We start from the raw sequence: 27,667 nt of genomic DNA on the forward strand, positions 1-27,667 counted from the left end.
GATGTGCAGGGCAAGTTTTTTACGCAGAGGGTAGTGAGTGTCTGGAATTCGCTGCCAGAGGAGGTGGTGGAAGCAGGTACGATAGTGGTGTTTAAAAGGCAGCTTGACAAATACATGAATAGGATGGGAATAGAGGGATACTGACCCCGGAAATGCACAATGTTTTAGTTTGACAGGCAATATGATCGGCGCAGGCTTGGAGGGCCAAAGGGTCTGTTCCTGTGCTGTACTTTTCTTTGTCCTTTGATCTTTTACATCCAATTTAAGGGAAAGACAAGGCCTGAGTTTAATATTCAACTGAAAAATGGCATCTCCAACAGCAGTTCCTCAACACTGCACTGGCCTATCCAGCCTGGGTTATAGGCTCAAGTTTCTGAAGTGGGAATTGAACCCACAACCCTTTACTCCGGAGAGTACTACTGACTTGAGCCATAGTGGACACTGCAAATCAGGTACAGATCAGCCATGATGTATCTGAATGACAAGGCATGCTCAAGGGATTGAATAGCCTACTCCAGATCCTATGTTAGGAGGAGTAAAGAGAATTAAGTCTCTTCAAAAGACTTCAGTCAATAGTTTGTACAGAAATTAAGTTATAATTACAAGATATAGACAAATGCGTATCCTTCAGGAAAGGAAGGACACAGACAACTCTCATCTAGTTCCCAGCTCCTGCCTCCAAGCCAGTATTGGAGGAGGACTGGCCGTTTGCACGAGGAGGAAAAGAACAGAATATTCAAAGAACAAAGAAAAGTACAGCACAGGAACAGGCCCTTCAGCCCTCCAAGCCTGCGCCAATCATATTGCCCGTCAACTAAAACATTTTGCACTTCTGCCATTTACTGTATAATTCCTGCCTGTATTAGACCTTCCAAAATGCATTACCTCGCATTTGTCCGGATTAAACTCCATCTGCCATTTCTCCGATCTATATCCCGTTGTATCCTTTGACAATCCTCTTCACTACCTGCTACTCCTCCAACCTTAGTGTCGTCTGCAAACTTATTAATTAGCCCAGTTACATTTTCCTCCAAATCATTTATGTATACTACAAACAGCAAAGGTCCCAGCACTGATCCCTGCGGAACACCACTACTCACAGCTCTCCATTCAGAAAAGCACCCTTCCACTGCTACCTTCTGTCTTCTATGACCAAGCCAAATCTGTATCCATCTTGCCACCTCACCTCTGATCCCGTGTGATTTTACCTCCTGTACCAGTCTGCCATGAGGGACTTTGTAAAAGGCCTTACTGAAATCCATGTAGATAACATCCTCTGCCCTTCCATCGTCGATCATCTTTGTCACTTCCTCGAAAAACTCGATCAAGTTAGTGAGACACGACCTCCCCTTCACAAAACCATGCTGCCTCTCACTAATACGCCCATGTGCTTCCAAATGGTAGTAAATCCTGTCGTGAAGAATCTCCTCCAATAATTTCCCTACCACTGACATAAGGCTCACAGGCCTGTAATTTCCTGGATTATCCCTGCTACCCTTCTTAAACAATGGAACAACACTGGCCATTCTCCAGTCTTCTGGGACCTCACCCATAGCCAGTGAGGATACAAAGATTCCTGTCAAGGCCCCAGCAATCTCCTCCCTTGCCTCCCTCAGTACTCTGGGGTAGATCCCATCTGGCCCTGGGGACTTATCCACCTTAATATTCTTCAAGACGCCTTACGCCTCTTTTTTGATCTCAACATGATCCAGGCTATCCACACACTCTTCCCTAGACAAATCGACCGCTAAGTCCTTCTCTTTGGTGAATACTGATGAGAAGTATTCATTTAGTATCTCTCCCATTTCTTCTGGCTCCACACACAGATTCCCACCTCTGTCCCTGAGTGGGCCTACCCTTTCCGTGGCTACCCTCTTGCTTAATTGGGGATAGGTCGGAGTAAATACAACAAATATACTTTGTTGTTTTGCAGAAAAGAGTGATTTTGGTCAGAGTATTAAGATTCTTAAAATACAAGGCAGACTGTGAAAAAGAAAGCCTTACAATGCAGAGCTGAATAGCAACATTCCACAGCAGCAACCAATTAATTTTTGAATCATTTCTAAAAGTTATTATTTTGACACTGACTCAGCAGTCTGTGTTAACTCTGATAATCCTCTTAGCATTCACAGAGTTGGCACATCACAAAACCAACAGCAGTCAGCAACTTTCTCCAATCTTTGGAAACTGCCCTATGATCTGGCTGTACTAGATTGTTACTTCAAATGATTAAATTTGCACCTGGAATCTTGTTTGATTTAGAACTTAATCTAAGGAAATTATGTTTATGCTTTGACACTAGTATCTATCCTATTTGAACAAATTAGCCCTTACGTCATAAGATCAGATGTCCCACAAAAAACTCCTGTACAATTTAGCCACACTGACATGGCAACAAGCAGACTGATGACTAAATGTGTAATGGCCTGTGTATTCCTTACTCGTTTTTGATGAGTGATCTTTTGGCCTGCCCTACAGAGTCTAACCATGGGTGACAGTCTCCTTCCTTTGAGGGGTTGGGTAGGTGGACATAGTCACTGGCATCTATAGAACAAGCAACTGCTTACTACAATGTCTTCTCAATGCTTGCACCACTGTGGATTCAGAGGTAAGACTGTGATACAAGTTGATTCAGCCCTTCCTCGAAATGTTCAGATGTATGAATTTTCAATCTATGCAAATGGGTCCCTACTGATTTTCACACTAGATTTTAAAGAGGAATTTCTGTTGGTACGCATGACTCTATAATTCTGGTGTTAAGCTCACTTATACCCGGCTTCCAATCCTCCATTGTTCTCCTTTCAGTTCAGCTATTTCCATTATCTAGTCATTAACACATTGTTACTTGTGGGACTTTGCCGTGTACAACTTGGCTGTCACATTTCCTATATTACACTTCAAATATGTACTTAATTGGCTGGAAAGCACTTTTGGGACATCCAGAGGTTATGAAAGGTGCTATATAAATGCAAGTTCTTCCTTTCTATTAATTTGCATTGCTGTATCATAAATCTTGCATTTGATTTGAACCACAAATTGGAGTACAAATGTCATTACAGCTCCTCACGAGATAACTCTTACCTTTCACCCCAGTGGCATATTCCACCTCGTCTTCCAAATCATCCGTTGATGCTCCTCCCCTGGATGTCAACAACTGCAGTACGAAGAACAGCTCCAGAAAAATGTTTGGCACTAAATTCTCTAGAATTAGAAGAATATAACATTATTGGTATATATTATATTGTTTCAGCCATCCTCCTATCTCCTTACAGCCCTCAGGCAGCCTGCATCGTGGGCATCTTTACACTTCGTTAAGGGTCACTTTATCACCAAAGCGCCAGGTCCCTGTGTTAATATTTTTCCCTATCTAACAGAGCTGCCAGAATGTATGCTGTGCACGGTATTGTAAGCTACCTGTGAAAATGCCCAACTAATTTAAGACTGTGGAGCCCTGGCATCATTAAATCGGACATAAGCTGACATCCCTGAGGATCAAGTTCTTTGAAAGACGACAAAGGGAAATAGCACACTCAAGTCACCATGTTAAGGGGAAAACTGCTTCATTTTACTTGCTTTATCCAGATAACATAATAGTCTCCTACAAACTCCCCTGGTGAGCATCCAAACTCAGCTATAGCACTGGAAATGTGAGACAGTAATGCACATACTTCCCACAAAATCCACAGTAAACAGTCCTCCACAAAAAGGGCCTACCAAGTATTTTAAATACACTGTAAACTAGTCCTACAACCAGATTTTTTATTTGACACAAATCAGAAAACTCTTCCATCAAATAAGACACTGTATTTCACCATAAGAAATATATATGCCAGTACACTAGATTTCAAATGCATTAATCGGCACAGTTCAGGTTACCTATTAAATTAGTTATGTTCTACACATAGCAATGCACTAAGAATCAGAGAATTGTTCGCCACAAGAAGCCATTCATCCTATAGCATCTCCTTGAGCATGTATCCAATTAATCCCAATTTCCCATTGCCCTTAATGTTTGCTTTTCATATATATCCAATTCCCTTTTGAATGTTCCTATTGAATCTGATTCCATTGCCCATTCAGGCAATACATTCCAGACCATTACTCACTGCATAAAAAAAATTCATCTTTCCTCTGATTCTTTTGTCAATTACCTTAAACATAATCACTTACCAGAGATACAAGCAGAGTATAGCTGAGCCAACACATCCAACTGGTTTCTATGAGAAACTTTGCTTACATCAGCACATACAGCAATACTGTCTGAGGAAAAGCTAAAAGATCTTCCATACTGGCATTTAGTGGGTGTGGTTGGGTCCAAGACTGATGGCTGCTGAAGCAACTTGGATCTAAATAATTTGAAAACAAAATATATGGAAATAACAATTAATATAAAACCTCTAGGAGAGTCATAATATATAATTGTTTTATATACATTTCTGATATCCCTCAATTTTCTATGTACCATTCAGCAACATATTGTTAATCCATAAAAACCAGTAAAATTATAGGACAAAAAGAAAAATGGTAATTAATTAATAAAAACAAAAACTGCTGGAGTTGCAAGTCCATCAGAATCTCTGAAGAGATAAAACTGTGCTTTTATCTTTTTATTTCTTGCTATTTAAAAACTATATTTGTTAAGTGGTTTAGCATTTCATTTCCTCTCTCCTTTCACCCCTCTCATCTCCATATTCCTTCATCATGCATCACTTGCCAGCTCAAAGATTTGACATATCACCAACTCACACATCTGTGCCAATAACTGCACCGCAGAATTGCAATTTCAGAACGTGGGTTCTCCTGGGCGCCAGTATGACCCAAAACAAATGCATCTGCAGTAAGTGTCTGCAACTTGAAGAGCTTCAGCTCAGAGTCATAGAGCTGGAGGCAGAGCTGTAGACACTGTGACACATCAGGGAGGAGGAATGTTACCTGGGCGCTTTGTTCCAGGAGGCAGTCACACCCCTTAGGTTAGGGTCTTTTCATTTGGTCAGTCATCAGGGACAGGAGGGTGTGACTGAGATCAAGGCAGGTAAGGGGATTGAGAAAGTAGAAATGAAAGGGGACTCAACCTTTGCAATTGTCCTGCAGGTCCGAGGTGCTTGCAGTCTGTATGTATGAAAGTTGGGGCTGCAGGATGGATGAGCGAACTGGCACTGTGATACAGGAAGCCATTTAAGCAGGGGGTGGGGGAGTTAATAGGAACGTAGTGGTAGTAGGGGACAGTATAGTCAGGGGATAGACAAGGTTTTCTGCTACCGTGAACGAGAGTCCAGGAGGCTGTTGTTGTAGTCCGGTGTCAGGGTTCTGAACATGTGCTCAGAGTTGGAGAGGAACTCGTAGAAGGGGGAGGATCCAGTGGTCATGGTCCACCTAAATGCCAACGAAGTAGGCAGAACTAAGAAAGAGATTCTGCTTACTGAGTATGATCAGCTAGGAGCTAAATTAAAAAGCAGAACATCAAAGGTAATAACCTCTGGATTATTACCCGAGCCACGAGCAAATTGGTGTAAAGTGAATAAGATTAGAGTGCTATGTGCGTGGCTCAAAGACTGGTGTGGCATAAATGGGTTTTGATTCCTCGGGCACTGGCACCAGTACCAGGGAAAGCGGGACAGTCTTCACCTGAACTACGCTGGGACCAGTGTTCTGGCAGATTAGAAACTAGGGCAGTAAAGAGGGCTTTAAACTAACTAGTGGGAATGAAGGATTAAGTTTAGGAGGATGTGATAAATTAAAGAGAGAGGAGAAGGCAAGGATACAATGTAGCAATAAGGAAAATGGTGGTTAGAATGTGGCAGGAAGGGACAGGGCATACAAACTTAAGTGTGCGCCAGCAGATGAGGCTAGAGGTTGCAAAAATAATAAAATGACAGAATCAAAGACACTCTACCTGAATGCATGCGGCAATAAGGTAGGTGAATTGATGGCATAAATAGAAGGAAACAGGTATGACTTAATTGCCATTACAGAGATGTGGCTGCAAGGTGACCAAGGTTGGGAACCAAATGTTCAAGGTTATTCAACATTTAGGAAGGATAGACTAAAAGGAAGCGGATGTGGGGTAGCGCTGTTAATAAGGGATAGGACCAGTCGTGAGAGAGGATCTTAGATTGGATGTAGAATCAGTTTGGGCAGAGCTAAGAAACGGCAAAAGGGCAGCAAACATTAGTAGGAGTTGCTTATAGACCATCAAATAGTAGTGATAATGTACAGCACAATATAAATCAGGAAATTAGAAATGCATGTAACAAGGGTAATACAGTAATAATGGGGTACTTCAATTTACATATAGGCTGGGTAAACCAAATTGGCACTAGTGCTGTGGAAGATGAATTTCTGCAATGTATACAAGATGGTTTTCTGGAACAGTATACTGGAGGACCCAATTAAAAACAGGCTTAGATCTAGTGTTGTGCAATGAGAAAGGGCTAATTAATAATCTTGTTATAAAGGAGTCTTTAGAGGAGTGACCAATATACAATAGAATTTTACATTAAGTTCAAAAGTGATGTGCAGTAAACTCCCACCATTCGCGCCCCCCCATCGCGATTTCATTTACCCACGCAAATCTGTTTGTGTATTAAATCACAGTTTGCGCCCCCGAAACCTCGCTCATCCGCGGTTAAAACCGCAACAATCCTGACTTAAACAGCACACATGCACAAAGTTTAATAAAGAACATACTGTACCTTACAAAATTCCATTAAAAACTTTATCCTCTTGTTCTCTAAGCACGCACTGCAAAAGTCCCTTCACTGTGCATGTGCAGTCTCCATGTGCATGTGGGTTGTTATGATTTACAGGATTCTACAGTAGTGCAGTATTTTGCAATACAGTTACAAGATAGCACTTTACTAAAAATGTGAGAGTCGCAGCCAAGCAGAAAACGTATGAGGAAGGTGATAACACTTGAACAAAAAGTCACAATCCTAGACTGCAAAACTGCTTCCATGTTGGCCAGGGGATACTTTGTGAATGAATCCACAATCAGGTACATTAGACAGTCTGAAGAAAAAATAAGGGCCATTGTTAGTGTTTCTGGTAATCGTACTGCCAAATTAACTTGTGTAAGCAGGAGAGATCCACACTTAGACAGGAAATGGAGAAGTTACTCAACGTGCGGATAGAGCATCAGCATCAAAGGAGGATGCCAGTTAATGGTCTAATCATTCAAAACAAAGCCCTTGAATTACACCAGAACATAAAGAGTAGTAAAGAGGGTAGTGTTGGTGACGATGAAGATGTTGCATAAGGTGCCTCTCCTTCTATTTCCAAAGAATTCTCAGTCAGCACAGGATGATTTGATCACTTTAAAAAGCATTTCAGGCTACATAATGTGAAGTTGGTGGGGGAGACTGCTTCTGCTGACCATGCAATGCAGAAGAGTTTCCCCAAGGTGCTGCAGGAATACATTGTGGAGAGAAGCGACCAGACAGAGCAGGTCTTCAAAACAGACGAAACTGGCCTGTTCTGGAAGAAGATGTCAAGTCGACCTACATTTCAAAAGAAGAAAAGACAGCTCCTGGGTTTAAAACAGCAAAAGCTGACACTTCTGCTATGTGCCAATGTGGCTGGCTTTAAATGTAAACCAATGCTGGGTTTTCTGACCTATAAACCTAGAGCTTTCAAATGGAAAAATAAGTAACTGTCATCTGTCAGTCCTTTGGAAGGCTAAAAGCAATTCCCGAGTTACAGCATCCATATTTGAAAACTGATTCGCCAAATGCTTTCTGCCAGAGGTCCACATTTATCTGAGGGAAAAGAACCTGTCTTTCAAAGTCCTACTAATCCTTGATAATGCACCTGGACATCCACACACTCTTGCCGAGAACCATCCAGATGTTGACATTTTGTTTTACCCCTAAACACGACTTCACTTATCCAACCAGGGGTCATTACCTCATTCAAGGCTTACTATACCCAACAAGGTTTCAGCCACATCCTTCATCTTCTGGAAGCAGACCTTTCAACCGCAGTCCATGACTGTTGGAAGGAATTCAACATCCTCATAACAGTAGGCATAATTAAGGACTCAAGGGATGAAGTTAGAGCTTCAACCTTAAATGCACGCTGGAAAAAAGTTTGGCCTGAGGCTGTGAATGGTTTCACAGGGTTCCCCAGTGTGGAAGCTGAAGCAGCCAGGATTGTTGACTTGGCAAAACAAGTTGTAGGGGAGGGGTTTGAAAACATCACCACAGCTGAAATGGTTGAGTTGCTTCAATCTCATCGAGAGGAATTCTCTACGGAAGAATTGGTTGAACTGATGAGATAAACGAGCCTAAACAGGAACAGGAGCGGGAAGAGGAGCCTAAAGAGGCTCGGTTCACAACCAAGATGATCACAACCTCATAAGGACGGCCAGAGATTTGAAAAAACAGGCAACAGACCATGATACAAGCATGGAAAGAAGCATCACTTTTTGTAGAACAGTTGACACAGCTGCTGGTCCTTACCGAGAACTTTACAAAATTGACAAAACAGTCAGCAATAACATCGTTCTTCTCATCCAAATCATCTACATCAACACCTGCATTTGCCACGTCATCCACTCCACCTACTTCCACTCTCAAGTACCTATACTGTAATGTACTGTGATTTGTAAATTATACAAGTACACTCTGTATTCTGCAATTGATAAGTTTTAAATTGTGCCTGTTTCCTTGTGCTCACAATTTCAGTAAAATTGCCTTCAATGTACCTGTAAAGTACTGTACTGTGATTTGTAAATTATACTGTACTCTAATTGAAAAGTTTTGCATTGTTTTTGTTTTCTTTTATTGACAATTTCTTCAGTAAAATTGTCTTTAATTTACTCAAAAAGAGAGTTTTTATTGACTCCATTAAGTTAAAAATGTGAAATTTGGGGATGGCTGGAACATATCTAATTCAGTTGCATTATAAACTATGTTCGCGATTTCACCCCTCATGAGATCTCGCAGGAACGGAATCCCCAGGAATGGTGGGAGTTTACTTTAGTTCAATTCAAAACTAGGGTCTTAAATCTAAACAAAGGAAGCTACAGAGGTATGAGGGACAAGTCGGCTGTGGTAGATTGGGAAACTACATTAAAAGGTATAACAGTCAACAGGCAATGGCTAGCATTTAAAGAATTAATATATGGTCTGCAACAAATTGCCCAAATAAATGTGGTTGCCAGGGGATTCCCTCCCCACCCTGCCCCAGCCCTCGCAAACATCTTTGTCGGTTTCCACGAAAAACACATCTTCAACGTAATATTTCTCATACATAGATGATACGTTTGCTATATTTGAATTCTCAGCTGCACGCAAGAATTACCTTACAGATCTTAATAGGCTTCATCCTGCACTCAAGTTCACCTTTTAACTGGAGCAGTCAAACAAAGTCCCTTTCCTCAACGTGCTAGTTGAGAAAGCTGCCAGTGGGTTCACTAATACTGTCTATCGCAAACCTACCTTTACTGGTCAATACACGCGTTGGGGTTCCTACAGTTCCACGCACTATAAAATTGTCTTATTGGCAATAGGACCCACACCATTTGCTCACCCTGCAAGCTTGATGCTGAAATAGAGTGCATCAAAGCTATCCTGTGGGGCAATGGCTACCTTGATCAGATCATCACTTGCTGTATATCGTGTATTGAGTATAAAAGCTGGAAAGTCATGCTGCAGCTGTATAGAATCTTGGTTAGGGCACACTTGGAATACTGCATGCAATTCTGGTCGCCACATTACGAGGATATGGAGGAATTGGAGAGGGTGCAGATGAAGTTTACCAGGATGCTGCCTGGTCTGGAGGTTATTAGCTATGAGGAGAGGTTGGAGAAACTCGGATTGTTCTCACTAGAGTGACAGAGATTGAGGGGCGACTTGATAGAAGTTTACAAAATTATGAGTGGCATGGACAGAGTAGATAGTCAGAAGGGTGGAAGAGTCAATTACTAGGGGACAAATATTTAAGTTGAGAGGAGAAAACTATAGAGGAGATGTGCGGGGCAAGTTTTTTTACGCAGAGGGTAGTGAGTGTCTGGAATTCGCTGCCAGAGGAGGTGGTGGAAGCAGGTACGATAGTGGTGTTTAAGAGGCAGCTTGACAAATACATAAATAGGATGGGAATAGAGGGATATGGATCCCAGAAGTGCAAAATGTTTTAGTTGACGGGCAATATGATCGGCACAGGCTTGGAGGGCCGAAGGACCTGCTCCTGTGCTGTACTTTTCTTTGTTCTTTGTTCTTTCTTTGTGTAAACTCATGAATGGACCCAAGGCCGCCACTTTCAGTCCTGAAAAATGCCCACCTTACCTGAGATTACCCTGGAACAACGTGAGCAACGGGTGAAGCTAGCCTTGCACGTTGTTACTATGCAGTAGCAACACAAGTGGTATTCTCCACTAACAGGATGCTGCCGTCAAGCCAAAAGGATGTTCTGTCCATCACTCAAATTAAGTAATATGGTGTATGAATTTCAGTGCCGGTGTGATGCCAGGTATATAGGCTGGACGTCCCAACAACTGGCAGATCATTTCAAACAGCACATCCCTTCGGCTGCTCGCAACAGGCAAAGTACTGACAGTAACCAACCAGCCCATGCTTACAAAACTCAAAACATCACTTCCAACGTTAGATGTGATTCCACGATTAGGCAATATCTGCTAAACAATCCTGACTAAGCTAAGAATTACACTGAAAACCAATGTAAGATTGTCAGTCAGGCTTACGTGTGGCTCACTTATGCATGCTAGAAGCCACATATATTCACACACAAGGCCCTGTCCTTTGCAGGCAGAAAGAACAGGTCCATACATTGTGCCTTTTTCAACTAAAAAAAATCTTGGGGAACAGTCATTCCCTGGTTCATTCCCCACAAGGCTTTGACCAGAGTCAACCTGCCCCATTCAAATTTGAACAAAGCCGGGTAGTTAACTGTTTCATACTGCATTCTCCATGGCAATGCCTCTACCAGAGTCCACTTGCCAACCAATCAGCACACTTATGTAGCACAAATTGTTGTTTCTCTTTTACTGTTGGTAATTTCTTACAAGCTGTCCTGATGCATGCAAGAGCAATTAGGAAGTCAAATTGAATGTTGGTATTTATTGCAAAGGAAGTCAAGTATAGTCTTTCTGCAGCTCTACAGGGCTTTAGTTAGACCACATCTGGAGTGCTGCATACAATTTTGGCCTCCTTACTTAAGAAAGGATATAATTGCCTTAACAGTTCAGAGAAGATTCACTCGACTAATTCCTGGGATGAAGGGGCTATCCTATGAGGAAAAGTTGAACAGTTTGGGCCTATACCTATTGGAGTTTAGAAGATTGATAAGTGATCTTATTGAAACATAAGATCCTGAGAGGGCTTGACAGAGTGGATGCTAAGAAGATGTTTCCCCTTATGTGGGGGTCTAAAACTAATGGACATAGTTTAAGAATGTGGGGTCTCCCATTTAATACAGGGGTCTCCCATTTAATACAGAGATGAGAGAATTTTTTTCTGAGGGTCATTCGCCTGTGGAATTCTCTTCTCCAGAGGAGTGAAGGCTGAGTTAGATAGATTTTTTGACAAGGGAGTCAAGGGTTATGGGGTGGGGAGTGGGGGCGCAGGGTGGTGGGTGCATGCAGTCAGGAAAGCGGAATTGAGGCCACAATCAGTTCAGCCACGATCTTACTGAAATGCGGAACAGGCTCAAGGGGCTGAATGGTCTACTCCTGCTCCTAATTCTTATGTTCATTCCGAATTGCCTTGGGAAGGTGGTGAGCCGCCACAGTCCATGTCACAAACATGCTCACACACGTGGATTTTGACCCAGTGACAATAAAGGAATAATAATATAGTTCCAATTTAGGGTGGTGCATTACATTGGGGGGGGGGGGGGCTGCAGGTGGTGGTGTATCCATACTGCCCTTGTCCTTATAGGTGGTGTAGAGGCCATTTGGGAGGCTCTACCAAAACAGCCTTGGTGAGTTATGGCAGTGCATCTTGTAGATGGTATGCATGGAAGCCATGATGCAGTGGGAATGACTGTTCAAGATGGCGGATGGGATGTCAAGCAGACTGCATTGCCCTGGATGGTGTTAAGCTTCTTGAGTGTTGTTGGAATTGCACAATCCAGGCAAATGAATACTTCTATATTCAAGGAAATTCAAACCAAGTGTCTGAAACTTGTCCTCATGGTTTAACCCTCTAAGTTACTCTGGGGTCTGCATCACAATTGCGATGTTTAGCAACTAATTTAGCCTGTGCTTTTAAGTTCCTTCCTTGTTTGCTGGAATGGTGAGAGATGCCATACCCAAAAAAATAAAAGAATTTCTTGTACTCCAAGGGTACACCCTGCACTGTTGAAATCCTGACTCTCATGCATACAAAAGAAGTTATCAGAGAACACTTTTCTAATCCTATTACTTCTGGAAAACAAGTACTCAACAAGGTACAGCTTGAAAATATGCTGAGGTTAATCATTAAGTAATTTGTACATTTCAAACTCCAGGTCAGATCCCGACTGAAATATCTGGGTTTCTCTCCTGCATCTTGAAGAAAGTGCAACAATGTGCAGTAGAAACAGGAAAACAGAAATACATCGAACACAAATAGAAATTTCTGCCACACGTATAGTAATTTTTTCTTTAAATTACCTTTCGATTTTCAGCATCTCACGCTCTTCCTGCAAGTTGCTAGGAGGCGAACCTTCAGCAAATCCCTCCAGTCCAGCTCGAAATGCCTCTGAAACAGCTCCTACAGAGTATGTGGAGGATAGTGATTGATTCAAAGGAGTGGAGGTGAAACATATCTTTGGTTTGGACTGCAGCCGCTCTATACTGACTGGAGTAGGGTTAATTCTTCTTGATGGTTTTGTTTTGCTGAAATAAAAATTGAAATGATTATTTTGACCCATAAATACGCCCTAACATATGAATTAGAAACAGGAGTAGGCCACTCAGCCCCTCAAGCCTGCTCCACTATTTAACAAGGTCATGACTGATCAGATTGTAACCTCAACTCCACATTACGACCTACCCCCAACAACCTTTCACCTTCTTGCTTATCAAGAATCTATCGACCTCTGCCTTAAACATATTCAGAGATGCTGCTTGAACCACCTATTGAGGAAGTGGGTGTCAAAGACTCACGACCCTCAGTGAAAAAGTTTCTTCCATCTCTGTCTTAAATGGGTGACGCCTTATTTTTAAACCGTGACCCCCTAGATCTAGATTCTCCAACTAGAGAAAACATCTTCTTCACACCCACCCTGTCAAGGCCCCTCAGATCTCATATGTTTCAATCAAGTCACCTCTTACTCTTCTAAATTCCAACAGAGTTGTCCAACCCTTCCTCCAAAGACAACTCACCCATTCCAGGTAATAGTCTAGTAAACCTTCTGTGAACTGCTTCCAACACATTTACATCCTTCCTTAAATGAGACCAATACTGTACACAGTACTCCAGATGTGGTCTCACCAATGCCCTGTGCAAATGAAGAATAGCCTCCCTACTTTTGCAATAAATCCCTCTCACAATAAACAATAATATTCGCTTTCCTAATTACTTGCTCTACCTGCATTCTTAGCTTTTGTGATTCATGCACTAGGACACCCAGGTCCCTCTGCACCTCAGAGCTCTGCACTCTCTCGCCATTCAGATATGCTTTTTTATTTCTGCCAAAATGGGCAATTTCACATTTTCCCACGTTATACTCCATTCGCCAGATCTTTGCCCACTAACTTAACCCATCTCTATTCTCTTCACAACTTACTTTCCTTACTATCTTTAAGCCATCAGCAAATTTAGCAACCATACCTTTGGTCCCTTCATCCAAATCATTTATGTAAATTGTAAAAAGTTGAGGCCCCAGTACTGATCCCTGTGGCACACCACTCGTTACATCCTGCCAACCAGAAAAAGACCCTTTTATGCCTGCTCTGTCTCCTGTTAGCTGGCCAATCTTCTATCCATGCCAATATGTTACCCCCTACACCATGAGGTTTTATATCCCGCAATAACCTTTGATGTGGCGCCTTATCAAATGCCTTCTGGAAATCTAAGTACAGTACATCCACCAGTTCCCCTTTATCCACAGCACATATTACTTCCTCAAAGAACTCCAATAAGTTGGTTAAACATGATTTCCCTTTCATAAAACCATGTTGACTCGACCTGACTATCTTGAACTTATCCAAGTGCCCTGCTATAATGTCTTTAATAATAGCATCTAACATTTCCCTATGGCAGATGTTAAGCTAATTGGCCTGTAGTTTCCTGCTTTCTGTCTCCCTCCTTTTTTAAATAAAGGAGTTACATTCACTATTTACCCATCTAATGGAACCTTCCCCAACCAAGGGACTTCTGAAAAATTAAAACCAACGCATCAACTATCTCACTAGCCACTTCTTTTAAGGCCCTAGGATGAAGTCCATCAAGACCCAGGGACTTGTCAACCTGCAGCTTCAAGAATTTGCTCAGTACCATTTCCCTGGTGATTGTAAGTTTCTCGAGTTCCTTCCCCCCTTCCATTTCTTAAGTTGCAGCTATTTCTGGGATGTTACTTGTATCCTTTATAATGAAGACCAATGCAAAATACCTGTTCAATACATCTGCCATCTCCTTATTTTCCATTAATTCCACAGACTTACTCTCTATAGGACCAACGCTCACTTTGTTAACTTTTCTTTAAATATCTATAGAAACTCTTTATATCTGTCTTTATATTTCTAGCTAGCTTTCTCTCATACTCCAACAATGTAATTATATTATAGAAAAGCTTCATATAGTAGTACCATAAGAAAACTTGAATTTATATAGCACATTACATATCCTCAGGTCAGCCTGAAGTGGTTTACAGCCAAAGTATTTTTTGAAACATAGACACTATTGTACTGTTGGACAGCAATGACCACACAATTTATTTCAGTGATGTTGATTGGGGGAGAAATATTGTCTGGCACACCAGCAGCAATCCTTCTTCCAATAGTGTCACACAATCTTTTACACCCACCTGAGGAGGCAGATGGGGGTCTCAGTTTAATGTCTCATTCCAAAAATCACTTTCAACAGGCAGCACTCCTCAGTACCGCACTAAAGAGTCATCCTTGAATATGCACTCAAATCTCTGGAGGGGGCTGTAAGGATGCCAATATATTTTTGCATTATTCTATTACAGGACAAACCTAGGACAATGAACGTAGGCCGAATTGGTTTGGATTGTGTCCTCGCCAATCCTATTTTTCTCTATCAATGACACGGGTAACATTGGAGGAGGATGCACTATAAGGATAGGCACATACAGATTAAATAAATAAGATAGTTGATATCAATGATAAAATATGGAGCGAAAGGGTTGTCAATTTAAAGCAGAGGCTTTATTAAAACTGATACTTTAAATGAGTTAGCGGAGCTCCTTAAAAAAACACAGGATGGTGTTTGATGAAGCCACGTCCTTGACCAACAGAATTAATTGTTTAATGAAAGAGTTAAATTGAAAACCTGGGAAGAAACAGTTAGAAAAGGAAGCACAGGCAAAGGATATCTAGCAATTTGAAGATGAGCTGTTGACCAACAAGCACCAGAAACTTGTTCAGAAGCAAATAAAGTTTCTGCTGCAAGAGACCCTCTCAAAATAGAGTTATGAATGAAATGAGAGAGGTGTACATATGGTCTGGCAGCCACAGGATTGAGATCAGCAGCTGAAGTGATGCACCCACTTACAGGCACTTCCAGCAAGTTACCCAAGGCCCTCCATCTATGACAGCGATGACCAGAAATTGTGCAGGAGATGCAGCAGCTCATTAGTCCCGACACAGCAGACAGGCTGTAAAAATTCCTTTGTTATGTACATGAGAAGCAAGGCCTGATTTAGGAAGAAAAAAATTAAAAGCCCACAGCAAATAGATCAAATTTTTTTGAGTTGCTGAGAGCACAAGAATGGTTAAGATTGTGCACTTTTCAATTTAAGGTTCTGTCCCCAGTATGTGAAAGGTTTAAGGAAAACTTTTGTACTTTCATTAAAAGTGTTTGGCTTTATACATTTTAAATTAATGGTGTGTGGTATCGATTTATTTTGACTGAAAAATACATTATACCTGTTAAAATGTGTAAAGTTTTACTTTAAAAGGGTAATAGCACCCTTGGAAAATTAGTTCGTTTGAACAAGTCCTCCACCCAGAGTACATTCTGCGATCTTGCCACCCTCAGTGCTTCCTCCAAGTGGCGCTCAACATGGAGGAGCACTGATTCATCAACTGAAGGAGGGCGGTACGTGGTAACCAGCAGAAGGTTTCCTTGCCCATGTCTGACCTGATGCCATGAGACTTCATGGAGTCCGGAGTTGATTTTGAGGGCAACCCAGGGCATCTCCCTCATGACTGTATACCACTGTCCTGCCACCACTGCTGGGTCTGTCCTGCCGGTGGGACAGGATATACCCAGTGATGGTGGTGTCTGGGACATGATCTGTAAGATACCTAGCACAAAGGAAGATGGCTGTAGTTGCTAGAGGCCAGTCATCTCACCCGCAGGACGTCACTGCAAGAGTTCACCAGGATGGTGTCTTCGGCCCAACCAACCATCTTCAGCTGCTTCATCAATGACCTTCCTTCCATCATAAGAGCAGAAGTGGGGATGTTCGCTGATGATTGCACAATGTTCAGCACCATTTTCAACTCCTCAGATACTGAAGCAGTCCATGGCCAAATGCAGCAAAACCTGGACAATATCCAGGCTTGGGGTGACAAGTGGCAAGTAACATTCGCACCACACAAGTGTCGGGCAATGACCATCTCCAACAAGAGAGAATCTAATAATCACCCCTTGATGTTCAATGGCATTACCATCACTGAATCCCCCATTAACATCCTGGGGATTACTATTGACCAGAAACTGAACTGGACTAGCCATATAAATTCTGCGACAAGTAACTCACCTCCTGACTCCCCAAAGCCTGCCCACCACCTACAAGGCACAAGTCAGGAGTGTAATGGAGTACTCTCCACTTGCCTAGGTGAGTGCAGCTCCAACAACACACAAAACTTGACACCGTCGAGGGCAAAGCAGCCCGCTTGATTGGCACCACATCCACAAACATTCACTCCCTCCACCACCGACGCACAGTAGCAGCAGTGTATACCATCTACAACGTAGGAATTCACCAAGGCCCCTTAGACAGCACCTTCCAAACCCACGACCACTACCATCCAGAAGGACAAGGGCAGCAGATAGATGGAAACATCACCACCTGTCTCTTTAAATTTAGGGTAAATGAAGGGGGTCATGTGATCTGTGCTGGAGTTTGCCTAACAGTAACTTTGGGTGGTTGAATTATTAGAGATCAAATGAAGACGCAGATTGTTTTATTGAGGGGGGGTGAATGGTATTTAGGCTGGGAGACAATGACAGCAGTTTCTAAGTCTACAATGAGAAGCCCCAGAAAAATATTATAGTCATTGAGTAAAGAGTGGTGTGGTAAATGATCAATTTATTTCTAAGAGGAAAGGGAGTTGGGATCAAAGATAACCAATTAGCATTTTCGTTTAGTTACAAAGCTATTGTATCCTATGGCAACAGAAGAGGGAGCCATTTTTGAGATAAGGTTACAGGCTTCCCTATAAACCCATGAATATCACAGACGGACAGCAGTTTGCAGTTTTGTTTTGTCTGGTCTGCAGCCTTCTGAAAGGTTGAGAGAGCAAGAGATAGATGAAGCCAGATCTGCGCCTTAAGCACCGAAAATGCTGACTATCGTTCATCAATGCGGGTGGAAGCACACGCTTGGATTGAAGGCTAAGTGTGAGAGAGTCTAAAAGGAGGCTGAAAGATTTGCCTAGCTTGGAGCAAAAGGAAGAGATCTATGGCATAACCCTCACAATGAAAGGCAGTTCTGGGATTATAAGTTACCCAGCTGGGAAAGTTAGAAACGAAGCAAGCCATCGGGAGCGGAGAATAATTTTAGCCTGCTTCTTGGAGAATGGAGTGTTCACTTAAGAGAAAGTGTAACTTTTAACCGTGATGGGGAGATTTTCGGTCATGCTAAAAGCTAAATGAGGAATCTCTTTTCTGTAGTTTAAAATAAGTCGCCTGCAAAAAGAAAATAGAGTTTAGTTAACGGTGTTACTTGTAATCAAGTGCTACTGTAAAACTTATAAAATTTGAAATCTGTGTGTGTCATTCTTTCAGCTGTTAAATTCCCAAAATCCTGTTGAAGTCGAAGGCCAGTTTTTAGATTTATTCAGTAAACAAATATTTTGCTTCAATTTTCACTAGAGGATACCAAAAACATTCCAGTTATAACTGTAAATCAGGAGGTGGAAGGGAAAGGGGAACTTGGTGAAATTACAATTACTAGGGACCCTCTATCCATGTCACTCCTTCAAAAAACTCTCAAATTGCTTAAACATGATTTCCCTTTCACAAAACCATGCTGACTTGACGATCAATTCTAACACCTTCCCCATGATAGACATAAAGCTAACTGGCCTATAGTTTCCTGCCTCCATCCTTTCTTAAATAGATCGGTTATATTTGCTACTTTCCAGAATCTAGCGAATTTTGGGAAATTAACACTAGCATTTACTACCTCATTAGCCATCTTTTAAGACCCTAGGGTGAAGTCCATCTGGACCCAGAGACTTGTCAGCCCGCAGCTCCATCAGTTTGCTCAGTACCACTTCCCTAGTAATTGTAATTTCACCAAGTTCCCCTTTCCCTTCCACCTCCTGATTTACAGTTATTACTGAAATGTTTTTGGTATCCTCTATAGTGAAAATTGAAGCAAAATATTTGTTCATTTCACCCATTTCCTTATTGTCTACTATTAAGTCCTCACTGACATTCTCTAGAGGACCAACACTCACTTTGCTTACTCTTTTCCTTTTAAGTACCTGTAGAAACTCCTGCTATCCGTTTTTACATTTCCAGCTAGCTTCCTCTCAAACTTTAATTTCTTTCTGGTCGCCACATTACCAGAAGGATATGGAGGCGTTGGAGAGGGTGCAGAGGAGGTTTACCAGGATGCTGCCTGGTCTAGAGGTTATTAGCTATGAGGAGAGGTTGAAGAAACTCGGATTGTTCTCACTAGAGCGACGGAGATTGAGGGGCGACTTGATAGAAGTTTACAAAATTATGAGTGGCATGGACAGCGTAGATAGTCAGAAGCTTTTTCCCAGGGTGGAAGAGTCAATTACTAGGGGACATAGATTTAAGGTGAGAGGAGAAAACTATAGAGGAGATGTGCGGGGCAAGTTTTTCACGCAGAGGGTAGTGAGTGTCTGGAATTCGCTGCCAGAGGAGGTGGTGGAAGCAGGTACAATAGTGGTGTTTAAGAGGCAGCTGGACAAATACATGAAAAGGATGGGAATTGAGGGATACGGACCCCGGAAGTGCAAAATGTTTTAGTTTGACAGGCAATATGATCGGCGCAGGCTTGGAGGGCCAAAGGGCCTGTTCCTGTGCTGTACTTTTCTTTGTTCTCCAGATTAACTTTTTAGTCATTCTCTGCTGTTCTTTATACTCTGACCAATCATCTGACCTGCCACTCATCTTTGCACAGCTATAAGCTTTTCCCTCAAGTTTGATGCTTTCCCTAACTTCTTTAGTTAACCACAGATGGTGGGTCCTCCCTTTAGAATTTTTTATAGTAGGAATATACTTATTCTGAGTCTTCTGAAATATCCCCTTAACTGTCTGCCACTGCTTCTTTATTGATCTATCCCCTAGCCTAGTATCCCAGTTCATTTCAGCTAGCTCAGCTTTCATGCCCACATAGTTGCCCTTATTTAAGTTTAAAATAGTCTTAGACCCACTCTTCTCCCTTTCAAATCGGATGTAAAATTCAATCAGATTGTGGTCCCTGCTACCTAGGGGTGTCTTTATTCTGAGTGTCATTAATTAATCCTGTTAAATTACACAAATACCAAGTCTAATATAACCTGCTCTCTGGTTGGTTCTAGAACGTGCTGCTCTAAGAAACTCTCTCAAAAGCATTTTATGAACTCCTCATCCAGGATGGGAGGCAGTCTGATTTTTCTAGTTTGTGTGTAAATTAAAGTCACCCATGATTATTGACATCCTTTGCTCACAAGCACCCAATATTTCTTCTTGTGCTCTGTGCCCAGCCAAAACTTCCTTAATGATCGATTCTAACACCTTCCCCATGACAGACAGTTAAATGGCCTATAGTTTCCCGTTTTCTGCCTCCCATCCTTCTTGAATAGAAGGGTTATATTTGCTACTTTCCAGTCTGATGGAACCTTTCCGGAATCTAGGGAATTTTGGACAATTAACACCAACACATCTACTAACTCATCGGCCACCTTTTTTAAGACCCTAGGATGAAGTCCATCATATACTAATGATTTAGATGAGGGAATTAAATGTAATATCTCCAAATTTGCAGATGACACAAAGCTGGGTGGGAGGGTGAGCTGTGAGAAGGATGCAGAGATGCTTCAGTGTGATTTGGGCAAGCTAAGTGAGTTGGCAAATGCATGGCAGATGCAGTATAATGTGGATAAATGCGAGGTTATCCACTTTGGTAGCAAAAACAGGAAGGCAGATTATTATCTGAATGGCTATAAATTGAGAGAGGGGAATGCGCAACAAGACCTTGGTATCCTTGTACACCAGTTGCTGAAGGTAAGCATGCAGGTGCAGCAGGCGGTAAAGAAGGCAAATGGTATGTTGGCCTTCATAACCAGAGGATTCGAGTACAGGGGCAGGGATGTCTTGCTGCAATTGTACAGGGCCTTGGTGAGACCACACCTGGAATAGTGTGCGCAGTTTTGGTCTCCTTATCTGAGGAAGGATGTACTTGCTATAGAGGGAGTGCAGCGAAGGTTTACCTGACTGATTCCTGGGATGGTGGGACTGACATATGAGGAGAAATTGAGTCGGTTAGGATTATATTCGCTGGAGTTCAGAAGAATGAGGGGGGATCTCATAGAAACCTATAAAATTCTAACAGGACTAGACAGGGTAGATGCAGGAAGGATGTTCCCGATGGTGGGGGAGTCCAGAACCAGGGGTCACAGTCTGAGGATATGGGGTAGACCATTTAGGACTGAGATGAGGGGAAATTTCTTCACCCAGAGAGTAGTGAGCCTGTGGAATTCATTACCACAGAAAGTAGTTGAGACCAAAACATTGTATGTTTTCAAGAAGGAGTCAGATATAGCTCTTGGGGCGAAGGGGATCAAAGCGTATGGGGAGAAAGCGGGAGCAAGCTATTGAGTTGGATGATCAGCCATGATCATAATTAATGGCGGAGCAGGCTCGAAGGGCAGAATGGCCTACTCCAGCTCTAGTTTCTATGACCCAGAGACTTGTCGGCCCACAACTCTATAGGGGGCCTGTAGACCACTCCCACCAATAACTTATTTTCCTTATTCCTTATCTCCACCCAAACCGATTCTACATCCTGATCTCCTGAACCAAGGTCATCTCTAACTAATGCCACCCCTCCACCTTTACCTAGTTTCCTATTCTCCTTGAATGTCATATACCCCTCAATATTTTGGACCCAATCCGTGTCATCCTGCAGCCACGTCTCCGTAATGGCTACATATGAATGATCTGCATATTAATTTACTTCAATATGTGCTATCAATTCATTTACTTTATGAATGCTACATGCATTCAGATACAAAGCCTTTAGTTTTGTCTAATCTTTGAAACATCTGGTCTTGACTATTGGTGTATTCTTAATTTTATCTCTCCACCCCTTCCTGCTATCTTATGACCCTCATTTCCCATATTACTATTATGATCTCCTGCACTGAATCTACCCCTTGATTTGCCACATCTACCCAAGTTGATTCCTCAGTCTCCTTGCTTAGTTTAAAGCCCTCTCTACTTCTCTAGTTATGCGAATGGTAAGAACACTCATCCCAGCACCTGAACCAGGTGTAGACCGCCCCAATAGTACAGCCCCCACTTTCCCCACAAACTGTGTTAATATACAATAGGAAATGTTCAAGTCAAAATGTTAATGTTGTCAGATTCCTTGTATTGACTCTTATTTTGTCACTTCAAATTGTTCCTATCATTCCAGACTTACCTATAATCGACAATAACTAAGCCTCTACACACAAGTCAAGTTTGGAAAGGCAAGATCTACAATGGAGTCGTACAGCTGGGAGATTCAGTTAAGGTTTATGCCCACCTTACACTTTCAGATTGAAGTCAGAATTTGAGAGTTTGTTTTACTGTCAAATAAAGGAGGCCTACTCCTCAAGGACAATTTTTACACAAAGTCAACTACAAAAAGTAAAGATTACAACTTGCAGCTGCAACATTTAAAACGGAAGGTGTGCATTTAAAAGCACCTTTCGCAAAATTAAGACATCTCAAAGCACTTTACAGCTGACGTGCACAATAAGATCCCGTAAACAGCAATAAGGTAATGACCAGATAATGTTTTTCTTAAAAAGTGACGTGGGTTGAGGAATAAATATTGGTCAGGACATCATAAAAATAGGGTTAACTTTTTACATTCATCCGAGGGGGCAGATGAGGCTGGTGTTTAATGTCTGTTATGAAATATGGCATATTCAACAATGCAGCAAACCCTCAGTATCACACTGGACTGTAAACCTTCTGACTCAGAGGCGAGAGTGCTACCACTGAGACATAACTTGCACTTCAGATAACTCACTGAAGAATTCCAACTGTGAACATTTACTGAACTGTAAATTAATCCAATAATACAGATTCACATTACCTTCCCAAAGTTAATGTACCCACAGGTGGAAACTCCTCTAGGTTATTTATATTTAACTGAGGAGCAGGCTGAGCCATGCTAACAAACTCTATCCTCCGCTTATTGCTACTCCACGTTGCACCATCCTCTTCAGCTGGGCACTTTGTCGAGTCCTTGGCTACCTGTCGGCCACCGACTAACATGTTCTTCTTCTTGGAACGGCGTTGAGATTGGCTTTCAGGACCTTGGATGATGAATTGCCCGAGGTTGGCCCTCTGAGCTGACCGTCGCTCACCATAGCGCGGCGCCATGCTACAGCTGAACTCTGGGCTAACTGATGAGTCCAAAGTGTTCAAGTCGCTGTTTGACTTTGAAAAGAAAGAGCCATTGGATGAGGGGTACTGTGCGAAACTGCCAGAGATAAAGGAACTATTTGGAGTGTCAGAGAATAACTGAGCTCGAGTCCCTTTTGATGTCTCTGTGTTACTACTCCTTTTTTCTATCTGGTTATTTTCATTCAAATCCCGATGACACCGGGCAGGTTTCAGTCCCTTGGCAGAGGATATCTTTGCAGGAGTAGATGGACCATTTGCAATTAGTTGGTTTGTCTGTTCTCTTAAAAAATTTAAAAGGAAGGGTACAAAGTCTCTCCGCAGGGAGTTGTATGCCAGAAGCTTGTCACTCAATTCACCATTCTGTAAATAGAAGTCAAACAAAAAAACTCTCTGAAAATGTGATCATACATGTAAAAAGATATTTTCGTGACCTTACTACTGAAAGGCATATTCAGGCATTATTCTGCAGCACTTTTACCTTCTCTTCTCCCACCCACAAACTACTAGGGCAAAGCAGCAAAATGGTTTACTCTGAGTGAATGGCAAGTGGGGAGCCTGTAGGGGGTGGGGAGGTTAAGGTTCGGGGGTTTTCAGGGTAGTGGAGCAGAATAAGTGGTGGAGGGTGATTGGTGCTGGAGGATTGGGGTTTCAGAGTTTGGGGGCTGGGGGGCGGCAGGGGGGGTGTGGTGAAGTTGGTGATATGGCGGGGGTTTGTTGGAGAGATCCGGGGCGGGGTGGAAAGGCTGGTGAAGGATTGTTTGTGGAGGTCAGGGATGGGTGATGGGGATGAATATGGGGTGAAGAGTAATGGAGGTGAATAATGCTTTTAGTGGGGCAAGGAATGGGGAGGTTGTTGTGGTGGGTTTGTGGTGGTGATGGAGTGTCAGCAATTTGGAAGCATAGGTGGTTTAGAGGGAGTGGGTCTCACTGTCTGAGGCCACTCTGACCGCAGTTTGACTAGTTAGAACTGATGAGGGCAGGTGTGTGAGGTTGGGGGGGAATGAGAGGTGGCGTTGTCACTAGTTTGGATTATTGGGCCATTGTGACTAGAGTGGTTTGTCTGGAGAGGAGGGTACAGCAGGGTGATTTATGCCGAGATTAGGGTTTTTGCAGGGGGGTGGGTGGGTCTGGAGGAAGATGGGGAAGTGGTCACCTCCAGGTGCAGGCGGTCTCCACGTCCCCTCGGGGTGGGGGGGCGGAGAGAGGGGGTGTCTGGTCGGGGGAGTGGAGGGTCTTCGGGGGGCGGGGCCTCTCCCACCACTCGGTTCACGGACGCGGGCTGAGCAGGAAAGGCCTCGGGCTCCATTTCCTCTCCCTTCCCCCCTGCTGATGCCGGCACCTCCCCGATTACCTGCTCCGGTCGCCACTCTATTTGAAGCCATTTCACCGCCTCCACCGCCGTCACCTCTTCCCTCAGCAACAAATCCAACACGGCCGCCATGACTGGGCACGGGCTTCCGCGCAGGCGCTGTGACCCCTCCGTAACCCCGTCACTCGCGGCGGCGGGAAATTCAAACCCGCTCCGAGTGGATCCACCTCCAACTCCAATTAAATCACTCAGGATCCACTCGCGCCCCAATTAAATCACTCAGGATCCACTCCCGCCCCAATTAAATCATTCAGGATCCACTCTCGCCCCAATCAAGTCATTCGGGATGCGCTCCAGCCCCAATTTAAACACGGGATCTGCTCTTACCCCAATTAAATCACTCAGGTTCCTCTCCCGCCCTAATTAAATCGCTCGGGGTCTGCTACCATTTCAATTAATTCACTCGGGATCTGCTACCATCCCAATTAATTCACTTGGGATCCGCTACCGACCAAGTAAATCACTCGTGGTCCACTTCCGCACCAATTAAATCACTCGGCATGCTCTCCCGCCCCGATTAAATCACTCGGGATCTACTACTTCCCGAATTAAATTACTCAGGTTCCACTCCCGCCTCAATTAAATTACTCAGGGCCCATTCCCAGCACAATTCAATCACAGAGGACCCACTCTCAACCCAATTAAATCATCTAGGATCCACTCCCACCCCAATTAAATCCCTCAGGCTCCACTCCTATCCCAATTAACCCTCACTCTCACCCCAACTATATCATTAAGGATTATCTCCCATCCCAATTCAATCACTCAGGATCCACTCCTACCCCAATTAACCCTTGCGTGATCCACTCTCACCCCAGTTAAATCATTCGGGATTCACTCCTAACCCAATTAACCTATACAGAATCTAAACCCACCAGTGTTGCCAACCCTCCGGCATTAGCCTGGTGTCTCCAAGAATTGAAGATCAATCTCCAGGACATTGCTGTGTGCAACCCTGCTGAAAAATCATTGGGTGATTAAAAAGATTGTTCTTTTTTAAAAACATTTTGAACATTTCTCTCTAGATATAAAAATATTTAAAATGGAAGGGGGAAAGGCTGTTTGGCTGACAGTTAAACATCATCCAATTGGGTAATGAGTCTTTTTGCTTTCCAGTTGACATAGGAAGACAGGGTGCGTTGGCAAACTAATGACTGGAGCATGGGGTGCAAGTCATCTGATGAAACCTCCAGAAATACAATTTAATTTAATCACAGTTGGCAATACTACTCCCACACTAAATTAAGCCACTCACAATCCACCCTCACGCCAATTATCTAGCTCAGGAACCACCCCTACCATGGTGAACCCACTCAGGATCTACTCAATTAAAAAATTCAGGATACACTCCCAACCCAATTAACCCACTCAGGATCTACTCTTACCCCAATGATATCATTCAGGATCTACTCCCATCCCAATTATCCCACTCAGGATCCACCCCCACCCCAAATAATCATTCAGGATCCACTCTCACCACAGTGGAATATTCTCCACTTGCCTGGATGAGTGCAGCTCACACAACACTCAAGAAGTTTGACACCATCCATGACAAAGCAGTCTGCATCCTGGCACCCCATCCACAAACATTCACTCCCTCCATCACCAACACACATTGGCAACAGTGTGCATCATCTACAAGATGCACTGCACAAACTCACCAAGCCTTCTTAGATAGCACCTTTCAAACCTAGGACCACTACCATCTAGAAGGACAAGGGCAGCAGACACATGGGAACACCACCACCTGGAAGTTCTGCTCCAAGCCACTCACTATCCTGTCTTGGAAATATATTGCCGTTCATTCACTGTCGCTGGGTAAAAATCCTGGAACTCCCTCCCTAACAGCACTGTGGGTGTACCTACACCACATGGGCTGCAGTGGTTCAAGAAGGTAGCTCATCACCACCTTCCCAAGGGCAATTAGGAATGGGCAATAAGTGCTGACATAACCAACGATGCCCACATCCCAAATGAATTTTAAAAAGTAAATCACTCAAAATCTACCCCACCGTAGTCAATTTACTCAGGATCCACTCCCAGCCCAACAAAATCACCCAGGATACACTCTCACCCAATTAACCCAAACAGGATCCACTCCCACCCCAACAAAATCACCCAGGATACACTCTCACCCAATTAACCCACTCAGGATCCACTCCCACTCCAACAAAATCACCCAGGATAAACTCTCACCCAATTAACCCACTCAGGATCCACTCCCACCCCAACAAAATCACCCAGGATACACTCTCACCCAATTAACCCACTCAGGATCCACTCCCACCGCAACAAAATCACCCAGGATACACTCTCACCCAATTAACCCACTCAGGATCCACTCCCACTGCAACAAAATCACCCAGGATGCACTCTCACCCAATTAACCCACTCAGGATCCACTCTCAACCCAATAAAATCACCAAGGCTGCACTCTCACCCAATTAATCCACTCAGGATCCACTCACACCACGACTAAATCATTTGGGATCCACCCACCCCAACTAACTCCCTCCAAATCCACACATCAGGAAGCACTCCATACCACAACCCAGTGCATTCACTGTATCAGGTTCCATTCTTTCCATCACACAATCCATCATGATCCAACCTCCACCTCTTATCATTCACTCCATCAGGATCCACTCGCCCCACGCCTCTCCATTCACTCATCCAATCAGGGTACATTCTTATTCCAATGAAGGGTGCAGAAGGCATACCAGGAGCAGCACCAGGCATAGTTAAAATTGAGGTGTCAACCTGGTGAAGCTACAACACAGGACTTCTTCTGTGCCAAACAGCATAAGCAGCAAGTGGTAGACAGACCTAAGCGATCCCAGAACCAACGGATCAGATCTAAGCTCTGCAGTCCTGCCATGTCCAGTTATGAATGGTGGTGGACAATTAAACAATTCACTGGAGGAGGAGTTTCCACAAATATCCCCATCCTCAATGTGGGAGGAGCCCAGCACATCAGTGCAAAAGATAAGGCTGAAGCATTTGCAAAAATCTTCAGCCAGAAGTGCCGAGTAGATGATCCATCTCCTCTGGAGGTCCCCAGCATCACAGATGCCAGTCTTCAGCCAATTCAATTCACTCCACGTGATATCAGAAAACGGCTGAAGGCACTGGACACTGCAAAGGCTATGGGCCCTGACAATATTCCGGCAATAGTAATGAAGACTTGTGCTCCAGAACTTGTTGCACCCCCTAGCCAAGCTGTTCCAGTACAGCTATAACACTGGCATTTACCCGACAAAATGGAAAATTGTCCAAGAATGTCCTGTACACAAAAAGCAGGACA

At 43.2% G+C, this 27,667-nt stretch overlaps 1 protein-coding gene across 1 annotated transcript in view; it reads right to left on the minus strand.

Moving 5' to 3' along the window:
• The window catches only part of cdan1 (codanin 1), a 103,413-nt gene extending 78,962 nt beyond the window's left edge, over positions 1-24,451 (minus strand). Inside the window, exons 1-5 of the mRNA XM_078562917.1 lie at positions 24,346-24,451; positions 22,681-23,354; positions 12,611-12,835; positions 4,171-4,346; positions 3,082-3,201 (exon numbers count right to left, since the gene is read on the minus strand). Coding sequence (XP_078419043.1) covers positions 3,082-3,201; positions 4,171-4,346; positions 12,611-12,835; positions 22,681-23,354; positions 24,346-24,435 — 1,285 coding nt within the window. The 5' untranslated portion in view covers positions 24,436-24,451. The remainder of the gene's footprint in view (positions 1-3,081; positions 3,202-4,170; positions 4,347-12,610; positions 12,836-22,680; positions 23,355-24,345) is intronic.
• Positions 24,452-27,667: the final 3,216 nt, after the last annotated feature.

This window comes from Cetorhinus maximus, chromosome 18, assembly GCF_964194155.1.
Source record: "Cetorhinus maximus chromosome 18, sCetMax3.hap1.1, whole genome shotgun sequence".
Classification (NCBI taxonomy): domain Eukaryota; kingdom Metazoa; phylum Chordata; class Chondrichthyes; order Lamniformes; family Cetorhinidae; genus Cetorhinus; species Cetorhinus maximus.